Raw genomic sequence first — 12,925 nt, 5'->3', positions numbered from 1 at the left:
ACCGAATGAGGGGTTGGACGCGAACCGGGGCGACGATGACTGGGCAGGCGCGGGTCGGAAGCAAAAAGAAAAAGAAAAAATACTTGGAAGGAAAAAGAGTCCGCGGCGGCCGCATTTCTCATGCGCCTTCCCGGTGACGCGATCTGGGATTTTGACAAAAAGCCCATGGGTGGTAGTGGCAGAGGGAACGGGGGCCTGTTTCAAACCCAAGCAAATCCAAGAAGATGCTTTCCCAGCGGAATAATCCAAGGTGCAAGTCGGTCCGGCAAGGTGTCGACACCAGACTCGGCCAGACAGGCTAGAGCGAAAAGAGGATATCGACGGGACCTGGGATTTGAGAAAGACGTGGGAAGACGGGGCAGTCGAGTGCTTCCCCGGCCGTCGGCCGTAAGCAAGACACGGCGAACCACGAACCCTGGACCGACGACTTATGCCCGGTGACGTTGACGATGGACTGTTGTTGGTTCCATTGGCTGGGATGAGCCGGTGAAGAAGCAAAGGAATTCGTGTTGAAAGTGAAGTGCGCCGCCCCCATTCAGCAGTTGGCTGTGTTGTGGTTGTGGTGTGGCTAAGGAAACATGCAGAGGTTGGGTCAACCTGCTCTCTTCGAGTTGCGAATAAGTTGACCTGAGTGAGTGACTGCCTGCCATAACCCCCACTGTGCCCCAACGGCGCCCTCTTTGCCTCTCCAGCTGACCTCTGCTCTGCCCTGTCACTGAGTCGAGAAGGTTCCTGGCCCTTGCAGGAACCGTCTTTGTGCCCTGGAGCTAGCGCGCGGGGTTCGGGGGCCAGTGGGTGGTGGTTCCTGGCAAGGTGTCGATTCTGATGAATGAGCCTCGATCAGGTCTAGAGGCGAAGGAGAGGAGGAACAATCACTCCAACCCAACCCGTTCCAACCAACCGCGATTCTAGAATTACCGACAAAGAAACAATCTCTGTCACTTTGCTTTTTTCTTCAACGCAAACTCTTCAAACCCACCCATTTTGCCCATTCCAACCCCGATCGCCACGGCTGTCCCTCACCGCGCCTGATCATCACCCCATCGAGCCCCCAACTTCCTTCCTAACTACCTTACTCTGTGCTGCTGTTCTGCGTGGTATGCTAAAATTGCTGATAATCCACGAGCTGCTCGCGTTTCCGCATCTTTGCACAGTCCAGCAAGGCGCCTGAGTCGGCCCTCCGTCATATGCCCAGAACGCCGTTCTATTTCAGACCTCTCGAATGGAACATCGGCGGCCAACCCCTGCTGCCCTCAACACCCCTGCCGATGTTGCTGCCGCTGCCGCCGTCGCCGCCGCCGCCGCACATGGGCAACAGGGGGGGCCGTCAGCCCTCCATCTAAATACCTTGGCCTTTTGGCCTAGAATACCACCAGAATCTATATACCCAACTCCTCAAGAGAAACCTTAACCCCAATAAGGATGACAGGCATGGGAATGACAAGCAGGGGACGAGGGCAAAAACTTGGTCGAAGCTGAACCGAAAGTCCGTCCGTCCGTAAGAACGAGGTGATATCCGTACAGCCAAAAAAACCAATTAGACATAGACAGCCTGCTGCTCTCTTGCTCACCGCAGTAATCAACACCCATGTCCCATGTGCCCCACGGTTCGCATTGAGGACTGAGACAGGCACAGTTGAATGCGTGCCGCCGATCCAGCCCTCTCCCATCTCCTAAGTATTTGCTTTTTCGGCCGAATGGCCCCCTCATGTTAAATGCCTGTCTCGGTGGTTTCGTAAGCCCCGTACGGATAGACGGTAGACTTGTTCTGTTTATCGGTGCATACGGACGTAAGAAAAGCACTCCACCTTGGCAAACACGCGATCCTCACGACACTTTCGAGACATTTTGAGGTTTCCCGATCTGGCCGAGGAACGTCCGCCTGCAGATAGAAAAAATCGTATCGAAATTTATACGAATTATATACGTCCGTTAGTTTCCATCCAATCTTTGCCAGTAGGCCTGATAGGCCGGCCCAGTGTAAGAGACGCAGAAGATGGAACAGGGCCGCCGTGGCCAGCAGATGGTGACTGACTCCTTAATCGGCGCCATGCGGATACGTTTACAACAAACCCAGGAAAGAAAGACTGATTGGGCCAATATGCACAGTAGAAAGAAATCCCATGAAACAAGTTTGGTAGATATGAACCGGGGAGCGAATCCGTCGGTCCCTTGTGGAGAGAGCTTCTGCATCTTCACCACATCACCACAAGATCTGGATATATCCCGGCGCTTGCCCGTGCTGATTGTTCCCTTGATACCATCCTTGCCGCAAAGTCATCATGCTACAGGAAATTCAAAGCAACATATACCTGCGACTGCCTCACGGCCGGCTTAAGCGCTCGCTTGAATATGAGTAAGCACGGGAAGACACCGTAACATCGGCAAGTTCGTTAACAATTATAGTATTGATATTCCTCTATGTGGCCCGGGCAGCCAGGCAAAATGCTCCTCTAAAGTCGCAAATCTCATCCTCGCTCCAAATCCCAAGCCAATGGGCGACCATTGTCTGTGGGTAGTGATAGAAATATCTCTCTTCCTCCAGAGATCTTTTCCCTCCCCTGTTGCCAGTAAATCCGGCTTATTTTCCCATCTCTAAACGCCAATGAAGAATGAAGAACCGATCGCGCCTCGTCAAGTGACAAGGGTAGCAAGCGCCTGGTGATGACTGCATAACAACCGCGGCGATAATATTGGTGGTCTCTTTGAATAGAAGTTTTTTTTGGTCGTTGATTTTGTTTTTGATGTTTTTTTCGTCCGAGTGGACTGTAGAGTTGAACTCTTCCGGGTATCGTCGTGTGGTATTAAGTGGTATCGATGATTGGATGTGGTTGTCTGTCCCTCTTACAGGATCTCGCTGTTGACGCGGATCTCGTGGTTCGTCGTCGTCTTGATGTAAGACTTGGCGGCGTGCCTCGGGACGTAGGGTGTCTTCTTGACGGGCTCGTCGACCATGAGGCGCTCCTGCTCCTCAGGGGCGCCGTTGGAGAAGAGCGAGGAGAGGGAGGAGCTGCGGCTGGTCCTTTTTGAGGTGAAGCTGGCGAAGGAGGAGACAGAGTCGCGGGAGCTGGAGCTGCGGTGGCCCTTCTTGAAGGCACCGCCGAACCAGCTGCTGCGCTTGCTAGTGTTGCTCTTGGGGGAAAACATCTTGATTTTTTGGGGGTTGTTCGACGAAGGTTGTCGGGGGTAGAGGAGTTGTTGGTTGCTTGGTTGAAAGTTGAAGAGTGGCTGTTGAAAGCTGGCGATTGTTGTTGTTGAAGCTGATGATGAGAATGAAAGTCCGGTTGCAGAAGGGCGGGTGAGACCTTGGATTTATAAGACAAGAGAGTCGAAGAAGATCTCGACGGTTTGACAAGAGACACACGCGAGAGTGAGTCGAACTGCGGGTTACCGATTGAACGACAAACGGACACGCAGTCAAAGGAAAGAGGGGAAAAAACTCTAATCCACTCAGGTGGAATGTTCAAAAGTCGACGATACGATTGGGAAAGAAAAGCAGTCTAGTCAGGGCCGGCTTCACGATGGCTACGTCCGCAAGAGGGAAGAGGTGACCGCGGCTTTCCGCAAACAGACGACAGCAAATATCCTGCCCAACTGCCGCCTGTGAGGAGAAGAGGACAGCCACGCACCACGGCACTGCTAGACGGCGTGAGCATTCCGGTCGGATGGCCCGCAGTGTCCAGTCAGAAAACTCTTCTGACCGAGACATCAACAATGTTCGTTCAACGCCTCGCCAACGCCCTTGCCGTTTGCGAACAAGACTTCTTCGCTCTCTCTTCCCTCTCATCACCTCCGATTCGCCCGCCCATTGAGTAGGCGACCCAAGCCTTTGGGTCTCCGCCCATTTGGGGCTTGGGCTGGTGGCCGCGGTGGGCTGTGGAATGCTGCTCTTGGAATGGTCTCCTACTAGACGCCAGGCACGTCACTTTCCCGCGTTGAGGCCTCAGTGGGCAAATTCCTGCCGCGATGATAAATCGGACGGGTGGACAAGCGTGCATACTGACAGGAGCCTGGGCCACTTGGTCCGCGGGCCAGAGCTGTCATTCCCGTGGAGGCGTCCTGCGGACTCGAAGCCAAGTTCTTCGAGGCAAGGCTAGCTACATGTTATTCGCTCTAAACTCGGGAATGGGGAGCACGGGTCATTGTTGGGCTCGACGGATGCGGAAGGGCAAAGCCATATCGTGTTAGCTAATCATGGACATAGTCAGATGGAATAGCCCGTCTACGGCCATCGGGACATCCACCGATCGGAATAACCTTGCCTCGCTTGCGCTTTTCCCCGTAGGACTGTGGCCCCCGCGAAGCTGATTAGGCGTCGTCCAAGCTTTTATCCTCCTCATCCTCGTCGTCGTCGTGAGATATGTACGGCACAAACCGGAAGTCCAGGAAGCTGATCCCATTCTCCTGCTCGACCATGAACTGGAGACTCAAAACCCCCTGATCATCGCCCCTGAAGCTGACCTTGCTTGCGATGCGCATCGCCTCGGTGGAATACTTGATCAAATCGAATTTGTAAGACTGCGACCATGCCTCGTGGATCGAAAAAGTCTCCAGTAGCTCGCGTCCTTTGGCAAAGGTCACGCTGGAGCTGCCCATATCGCCGGCGCCGGAAAGGGTTAAGTATGGCGAAGCCCTCGAGGCTGCAATGGTAAGGCGGTTAGGTCCGGTGGGGGCCAGCTCGGCCAGCGCGTCGAGCAGATAGCGCGCCAGCATAATAATCTTGAAAGAAAGGTTGTCCCGATCGAAGGGAATTTCCTCTGGGATTTCCGGCAGATAGGTCGTGAGGCTTGCCGTGGTCTTGACGCCCCCTTCCTCAATCACGATGTCAAATTGACCGCCCTCTTCTTTGTATATCAAGCTGCAAGTGCCGCCGATTCCCAGAGCCTGGTTACTAAACGCATCTGGACGGTAGTTACGGATGTTGCTGTGATATGAGTCTTGCTCCGCCCTTTGTGTCCGGGTCGCAATATCAACGGCACCAAAGATTTGCAAGGTGTCGAGCAGAGCAGGCAGCGCAATCTGAAAGTTGGGTAAGTTCGGTTGCGAGCTATCGGCACCGTCACCAAGGTTGAGGGAGTACGTGGTGAAGAGCTTCTTGTCGAGGAACGCAGTACCTAGGTTGCGTCAGCTACCAGCCATTCAAAATACCGTCGACGCTGATCATACCTTGCAAGACCCTCGAAAGGTCAGCCGCAAATCTGATACCGTCCTCCTGTAGTTGGACATGGACTTTGTTGGTGAAATTGATAGTCTTGAGTAGTTGGTAGAGAGGTTTCGTCGAGGACGCTACAGCCCGAAAGATGGGCTCGGGCTGCGCTCCGGCCTGTGATAACGCACCCGACATTGTGTGTTATAATTGTGCGATGCAGGTGGAATCACCCGAATTGTGGAGGCAGTTGTTATGGAAGGTCTTTCTTGGTTGTTTCTAAAGTACAAGGCCGCTGCCGAATTGAAATGACTCTTGGGGTATCTTAGACGTAAACTCCGACCGCGCAGAACATGTACACCGTTCCGAATCTGTGCAACTGTTGTCAGCAAAAGAATCACGGCGAGGCATAGGCGGAAACACCCACGCAATGGCAGCAGAAGCAGGAACACCCAGGGCCGGGATGTTGGCGAGGGATCGGTCTGTTTGGCAAGTTAGCATTATTTTCTGGGTTCCTGGTAAGGTTGGGAGACTTCTTACTCAGAGCAAAGACACCCGTGATCGAGATACCCGCGAGGAGGAGCAGGAAGGCAATGAAGAATTGCGAGTCCTTGGCAACGGCGGGATGGAACGGCGTGCTAGCAGCAGCTTGCCAGATCTGGGGCAGGGAGGAGTCCATCTGCTAGGTGGTCGAGGAGAGGGATTTGTTTCTTCGGTCGGGGCTCAATTGGCGTGTCGAGTATCTCGAGAGAGTGGTCGGTCCTTTGCTTGCGCGAAGTTGTACACTGCCAGTGGTGATCAGAAGGTGTTGCTGGCGTGCGCAAGCTCACGACGGTCGCAGCTTCCCCAAACGTGTTCGAAGCTCCAGGGCGACCCACATTGAACTGTGGCCTGAACAGAAACAGCTTAGCGCCATCCCGTCTGCCCCTGCAGAGCACATCCCCCGGCTCCACTCTGCGGACACCGGCTACGGAGAAACATCAGAGCCTAGCGCGATATGTCATCAACCTTCAGGCATCACGACAACATTCATTGACAGGTTTAGTCGATTAAGGCCTGTTAAGGCTCGCTACTTAGGTCGAAATGAAGGAAGAAAGTAAGTCGCATGATGCATGTTAGACTCATGCTGTGTAAAGTGTCCTAACGCGACGATCCAGACGCGAAGCGCAAAGCCGAGGACGATCCGTCCTCGCCAACCGCGACCAAGCGGGTGAAGCACAATGAATCGGCAGAGCCAGAGAAGAAGCCGGCAATGAAGCCTATCCCGTTCCCCGAAAAGGTATGTGTTGTATTGATCTGTGGTCGCGATTCCTCCAGCGCGTCGAGACCTTCACCACGACCCCCCCTTTGCCACGGACCCGCAAAGCTGACCACCTGCCCGCGCAGCCCGCCGTCATCGAAGAGCGTACCGGCGAAATCGAGTTCCGCGTAGTAAACAACGACAACGCGCGCGAATCTCTCATCATCCTCACCGGTCTTAAATGCATCTTCCAAAAACAATTACCGAAAATGCCCAAGGACTACATCGCGCGTCTCGTATACGATCGGACCCACTTGTCCATAGCGATCGTCAAAAAGCCCCTCGAAGTCGTTGGCGGCATCACCTACCGCCCCTTCAAAGGCCGCCAGTTCGCCGAAATCGTTTTCTGTGCTATCAGCTCCGATCAACAGGTCAAGGGTTACGGTGCGCATCTTATGTCCCATCTGAAGGACTACGTCAAGGCCACGAGCGACGTGATGCACTTCCTCACATACGCCGACAATTATGCCATCGGATACTTCAAAAAGCAAGGGTTCACCAAGGAGATCACGCTTGACAAGAGCGTATGGATGGGATATATAAAGGATTATGAAGGAGGCACAATCATGCAGTGTTCAATGCTGCCGCGCATCAGGTATCTCGAGATGGGTAGGATGCTCTTGAAGCAAAAGGAGTGCGTGCAGGCCAAGATCCGCGCCTACTCCAAATCCCACATCGTCCACGCCCCCCCAAAGGAGTGGAAGGGCGGAGCAAAGCCAATCGACCCCCTCAGCATCGACGCCATCCGCGCCTCCGGCTGGTCTCCCGACATGGACGAGCTCGCCCGCCAGCCCCGCCATGGGCCGAACTACAATCAGCTCCTCCACCTCCTCAACGACCTGCAGAACCACCAGTCCGCTTGGCCGTTCCTCGTGCCCGTCAATAAGGACGACGTGGCCGACTACTACGAGGTCATCAAGGAGCCCATGGACCTCAGCACCATGGAGACGAAGCTCGAGGCCGACCAGTACGCCACTCCCGAGGACTTCATCCGCGACGCCAAGCTCATCTTCGACAACTGCCGCAAGTACAATAACGAGTCAACGCCGTATGCAAAGAGTGCAAATAAGCTGGAGAAGTACATGTGGCAGCAGATCAAGGCCATCCCCGAGTGGTCTCACCTCGAACCGTAGAAAGGCGGGGGAATTCCACCGCGGAAGAGGTTTAACATGGCAAAGGTTGCTTCATGAGTGTAATGAGCACGGGAAGGCGATTCAGGCAAGGGCTATAGGAGTTGGCGTCGGCTTGGGAATACTGTTTGAGGAGCCTGCAGGTTTGGTTTTCATTTATCAAAGTAGCTCAGGGCGCGTTCGGGGCAGAAAAGGCGTTTACGGGCAATAGGGCGTCCGCATTGTTAATGTACAATATGCCCGTCACATACGCTTGAAGCTTTGAGGCAAAATATCACGCTTGCTCCAAAAGAAGAGAATAAGCACATCATATCATGTTTGAATTGTTATCAAATTGCCGCTTTTGTAGTCAAGGGTACTTCGCTAAATACAACGGAGCATCTCTGGGAGCAGGCCCTCGAATGCGTATTTCTCATTTTCTCGTAATCCCTTGTAGTCACTCTTGCAGACCTCGCAAGTCCTCGAAAAGGAGATGAAATACAATCCTTCCAACGCCAGGGGGGAATAACCGAGTGATGTTTGTGCAGGGCTTTTCGCAGTTGGTGGGTAATCTCCCCTATGACCAGAAATCTCAAAACAAATCTAGTGTAAGGTAGTATCTGGTTCCTTTTGAAAGAGTCCCAGAAAGAGAGCCCAAACGACGTTCAGGTGTTCACTAGCCAGATTCGAGTTCGGGGTACGTCAAAGATTCCTTTGGCGGTCCTGGAGTTGCTGAAAAGCCGATTGAAGTCTCTCCAAGCGTTCTTCAAAGCCGCTTCGCGTGACCAAAGGCGGATAGGTAAGTGGGAGTGGGAAGTCGGCTGTGGTGTTTTCTGTGTATTGTGCGAGCTCCCGTGGGGTCATTGGGGGATTTGGGGTATTTTGTTGTAGAATGGGAGTGAGACTCAGGACTTCCTAAGCGCCTGGAGCCTGCGCTGCGCGATGCAATGGTGGGGCGGGTGCACTATCGCCAACCGGAAGACGAAGACCTGAATGGGTTCGTCGCCAACTTGCAATACCGCCAATGTGGTGTTCGTCGGTACCTCTGCGCTCCCTGGCATGAGGTGGCGGAGGCACGTCATCCTCACCGCTGGGATTTTGCGACTCGAGAGTACGGCGGATTATGTCGTGAAGGAAATCAGGGATGGCTTGCCACTGTCCAGCTCGGGCAGCGGTCAGCATTCCAGGAGGAAAGGGCGAAAGGGTCGGGGCAGCGTCAGCAACTCCCCGCTGTGCAATTTGGCTGCTGCTGATGAACGGCAATTCGCCGCTCTCGATAACGTTCTTTAGCCATTGCTCCCATTCCTCATCGAGAACGGTAGACATATCTCCAGCTTCCCGCTGCGCTGCCCTCTCCCTTAGTCTTTGATTCAGGGCCTCACCAACACTGTGGAGCTCCTCGTCACTTTCTTCGCCATCCATGTCCTCATCGCCGGGGTCCGTCGCATCGTCCGTCTCTACTGACTGTGATCTGGCATTACGGCTGGGTACGGGTGGGCGATCCTCTGGTTCGACCCAGTCCGGAAAACCGTCACCAGCGGTATCGCGAATGGTAATGCCCTGCTCCTTCTCGAAGCGCTCCTTGGCCCATTTTGTGCCCTCCCACTTCGTCAAGCCTGCAATCTCGTTGTGAGTCAGGCGAAGGTTGTCAAAAGCTCGAAACAGTCGACGGTGCCAGGTCCAGCGGCTCAGGCGAATGCGGTGGATGGGGTTGCAGTAGTCGAGCCCTGGGTACTTTGCTTCTTGGGTGTCGAGGTGACCGTAGAATGAGTGGACTTCTTGACGAACCTCTAGGATGAGGCTGCGCTGCAAAAGGGCATGGAAGTTCTGGGGATCGCTCGCGCGTGGCTTCGGAAACATGTGCTCGTAAACGAGCTGGTCGACTGGTCGTCCCTTCATCTTGAGGTTGCGCCGGCTATGCCGTGAGGAGGACCGTAGTTGTGGTGGAAATCGGGGCGCAGGGTGTAAGGGCGACAAAGCTTGGTGGGAATCTTGGTAGATGAGTCGCTGATACGGTCTGTATTGACGTCTTTCGTCTTGTTGTCTTGTCGTCGAAAACTGGCGTGAAGACGCAGAATATGGTCGCAGCAGGACGCAAAGACTTTCGGTTGGGAACTGCAGGGCGTAAAACGGGTTTGATTCCCTGTTGTCGTCGGTCCGGTCGTGCGTCAGGTCGTGTGAGGAGGGGGTTCGGGAGGGAGCTAGGGTCGCAGCGGCGTCGCTAGGTCGTCCGAAGGAGGAGGTTTTGAAAGACAAGAACGGTATCGGGTGTTTGGGCGGTCCTTTGTTGGGTTTTGTGCGCACGGGTTCTGGAGAGTTGGAGGCCAAAAAGGTGGTTGAAGAGATGTCGGTGGAGGAGAATTGCGTGAAAAGGTAAGAGTGTGGCCGGGGAGAAGTCGGAAGGCGACGGCGAGAGGCGGGTGGGAGGTGTGTTGCGTGAGTTGCGGGCTGAGTTGGGAGCGAAGACGGGGATGAGGATGCAGGGTGTGGATGCGGGTCAGGTATTGAATGTTGGACGCCGGACACAGGGCACTGGACACTGAAGACTTGATCGTGGGCCTGTCGGGTCACTGGTGGGACGCAGTCGTGGGACGTGAAAGTGGACGGCCTGGAAGACGTGGACGTGGAACGGGGATTCGGGCGTGGATTGCCTTAAGGACTGGCCACCGTAAACACACAACGACCAGGATTTGGTGGCCGGGGCTGGGAATGCCTTAGCTGACAAAAATAAAACAGCGAGCACCGCCCACCACCCTCAAGACAAGACAGCAAGGTCCCGAAAAGTAGGAGAGAAAAAAAAAAAGGGAAAGATACCAGCACCTTCTACCTCACGGAAGTACCGTGCCAATGGATGGATTCTCGCGGTACCTTGGTATCTACCTATGACTGGGCCGCACCAGCAAGGCAGGCAGGCAGGCAGGGTGATGGTGCCTGCCTTCCGTGCCTCTCACCTGGTGGCTTCCTGCCTTGGCCGTATCGGCTGGTCTGCCTAGGAAAAAGTCAAAAGGACCATCATCATCACCAACAGGCCTCGACGCACGTTCCTGAATCACTACTCCTCATTCCCAAATGGTCTCCCAGCCGGCGGCTCCATGGATTGAGTTTCCCGTCTACGAACACTGGACTGTCGGGAAGGTGTGAACCTTCCTCCTATGCACCTCAGTAGAGGCAACTATCGCGGCATGTCGCCCCGCACTCTGCGCTCTGCGCTCGATACTTCCAAGGTTGGACCCCTAAGAAGTCTCGATGGTCGTCTTACACGGGCAACGGGTACCGCTCCAGACAAGGCGAATTGCCCTTCACGGATACCAGTCGGGTCGTGGCTACGGCGGTAGCGTTCCTTATTCTCATCCGCCGGACTGGATATGCCGGAGTCCCTCTGCCCAGGCTAACCCGGTAGGTCTTGGACAGTCATCTGCACGCCCAAAACTACCACTGAATCCACCCGCCTTGCATGGCCTGGAACGCCCAGATCGTCGCCAACCTAACGACTACCAGCGATGTTCGTCTCTTGAGGCTGTCGTCTCTGTCGCATCGTATGCCTCGCCGCTCCTCCTGAGATTTGTGCGCTGCTCTTATCTCTCGCCAGGAAGCTCGACAGGAAGTCAGAAGAATTTCTGTCAAGAAACATGATCGTGGAGCAGGGGCAACCCGAGTCAGTCTGATTCCACGCTTCAGCGACCAGTCTGGGATGATGACATGCGCATCGCCTTCACTCTTCTTTGCTGACGCCGGGGCCTGACTGTGCCTGGGATCAAAATAACGGGACACCCAGAGCCTCCGCGCGGCGCCTATCAATTTTCATTATCCATTGCACCACGATGCTCGGCTATTTCCCCTCCTCTCTATCGCACAAGGATTGTGGGCGCCGAGAACAAAGGCCATAACTGAGACCCGCGGCAGCCTGACCTCGCTTCGCAACGAGGAGCCACGGCCAGACGGAACCCGAGCCAACGGCGCTCCCCCACGACTGCCTTTCACAAACATGACCGGCCACTCAACGACCCAGCCGACTACAACAACAACAACGCACAACTCACAACTCACAAGCCGGCCTTCCACTGTCCTCCCTGCAATGCCGCCTGCTTCGCTGGTCGGAAACCCCTCCGACCGTGGCCCACGCTCATCTGACCTTGACTGACCGCCTTGTTGGTCCGCCGCTGAACCCCGACAGCCGCCCTACAGCCCCGTCCCCTGCCCGTCTCAGGCACAGGGGTCACTTTCGTCGGAGCCAATCACACTGCTGGATCCGCCATCCCTGCGAACATCCCGCCCTTCCCTGCCTCTGCTTCATGCACGAGGGCCAAAATCTTCTCCTCCTGCCCTCCTTCATGACCATCCGCAATCTCACTGGTTCCATTCTTCTCCAACGCCCCGGAGCCTTGAACGATATTCTGTGCAGCTCAAACCGCACACCTGCGCCGCCACTTACATACTTACATATGTATGGATGCGAGACTTGGGAATCAGATTTGAATTTGCGTCAAAGACCACATCGTGGATCCAGACCCGTCGGAGCACATGCCATTGCGGACAGGTGCATTGCGCTCCATCTCCGGATGAGATTCTGCCCGTCAGCGTCAGCGGAGCCTCTCTTTTCTTTTCAGACCACATCATATGCCATGCAGATGACATTTCAGCCTCTTTCATCATCAGACTTCTCTTTTGACAACATCAGACCGAACTAAGCTCAGGAAGAGTCTCGGGGGCGAAGCAATCGCTTCCTTTCAAGCAGCATCTACCCTGTCAGCATCGTTCATCCTTGATCCAAGCATAGAGTTTGAGGGGCGGACGCCCATGACGTTTGGCAGAACCCTTCAGTCTGGGAAAAAACGAGAGAAACTCCTTCACCTCGCCGACTTGCATCTATTGTATTACGTACCTTCGTCGGAACTTCGGGGGGAACGAAGTCAAGAGTAAACTGGATCGCGTGGCAAGTTTGATGACTGATCGCCGTCTAACTTCAACACAACTCGCAGCACTTGAACCGCGAGCTGTCTAACAGTACCTCGGCCCCGCCATCTGCACTGGCCACGGCTGTGAATCTCATTCTTCTTTCGTAGACCACGTCTAGTAGATGATGTTGCTTTTCTGCACAACCAATAAATGCAGATTGTTCAAGAGTGAAATAACGCTATAGAATACATAACAAGGAATAGGAAACCACCCGAGAGTATAGCACCGGCTCAGTCGGTGGCTGGTGCGCGAGAAATCAAGGTTTAGAGCACTTAACTCGGGAGAAACATTGTCACTCATGCTATCTGACCTATTTTGAGGTGGCTTGTCCATCTGTCCATACGCCGATATACTTCATTTGCAGCACGTGAATGTCAGGTCAAGTACACAACGAAACAACCTGGCTTCAACTAC

At 54.5% G+C, this 12,925-nt stretch overlaps 5 protein-coding genes across 5 annotated transcripts; 1 reads left to right on the top strand and 4 right to left on the bottom strand.

Annotated features, from left to right (window-relative positions):
- Nucleotides 1–2,844: 2,844 nt before the first annotated feature.
- GCG54_00000076 (uncharacterized protein) lies at nucleotides 2,845–3,147 on the bottom strand (the record flags this gene model as incomplete). Its single annotated transcript, XM_045400219.1, has 1 exon — nucleotides 2,845–3,147. One exon carries the CDS (start codon nucleotides 3,145–3,147, stop codon nucleotides 2,845–2,847), a length of 303 nt encoding a protein of 100 aa, XP_045265869.1.
- Nucleotides 3,148–4,308: 1,161 nt separating this feature from the next.
- GCG54_00000075 (DNA damage checkpoint control protein RAD17) lies at nucleotides 4,309–5,344 on the bottom strand (the record flags this gene model as incomplete). The annotated part of the gene is made up of 2 exons (XM_045400218.1): nucleotides 4,309–5,114; nucleotides 5,167–5,344. 2 exons carry the CDS (start codon nucleotides 5,342–5,344, stop codon nucleotides 4,309–4,311), a joined length of 984 nt encoding a protein of 327 aa, XP_045265868.1.
- Nucleotides 5,345–5,471: 127 nt separating this feature from the next.
- GCG54_00000074 (uncharacterized protein) lies at nucleotides 5,472–5,825 on the bottom strand (the record flags this gene model as incomplete). The annotated part of the gene is made up of 3 exons (XM_045400217.1): nucleotides 5,472–5,517; nucleotides 5,574–5,628; nucleotides 5,687–5,825. The coding sequence occupies 3 exons, from the start codon at nucleotides 5,823–5,825 to the stop codon at nucleotides 5,472–5,474; spliced, it is 240 nt and encodes a 79-aa protein (XP_045265867.1).
- Nucleotides 5,826–6,229: 404 nt separating this feature from the next.
- On the top strand, nucleotides 6,230–7,579 carry GCG54_00000073 (Histone acetyltransferase GCN5; the record flags this gene model as incomplete). Its single annotated transcript, XM_045400216.1, has 3 exons — nucleotides 6,230–6,242; nucleotides 6,304–6,425; nucleotides 6,464–7,579. The coding sequence occupies 3 exons, from the start codon at nucleotides 6,230–6,232 to the stop codon at nucleotides 7,577–7,579; spliced, it is 1,251 nt and encodes a 416-aa protein (XP_045265866.1).
- Nucleotides 7,580–8,470: 891 nt separating this feature from the next.
- On the bottom strand, nucleotides 8,471–9,454 carry GCG54_00000072 (uncharacterized protein; the record flags this gene model as incomplete). Its single annotated transcript, XM_045400215.1, has 1 exon — nucleotides 8,471–9,454. The coding sequence occupies one exon, from the start codon at nucleotides 9,452–9,454 to the stop codon at nucleotides 8,471–8,473; it is 984 nt and encodes a 327-aa protein (XP_045265865.1).
- Between the last annotated feature and the right edge of the window lie 3,471 nt (nucleotides 9,455–12,925).

The sequence above is a fragment of the Colletotrichum gloeosporioides genome (genome assembly GCF_011800055.1).
Source record: "Colletotrichum gloeosporioides strain Lc1 chromosome Unknown consensus_33, whole genome shotgun sequence".
NCBI classification, from domain to species: domain Eukaryota; kingdom Fungi; phylum Ascomycota; class Sordariomycetes; order Glomerellales; family Glomerellaceae; genus Colletotrichum; species Colletotrichum gloeosporioides.
The sequence above is the reverse complement of the archived record's forward strand: the minus strand, read 5'-3'. Positions and strand labels throughout refer to the sequence as shown.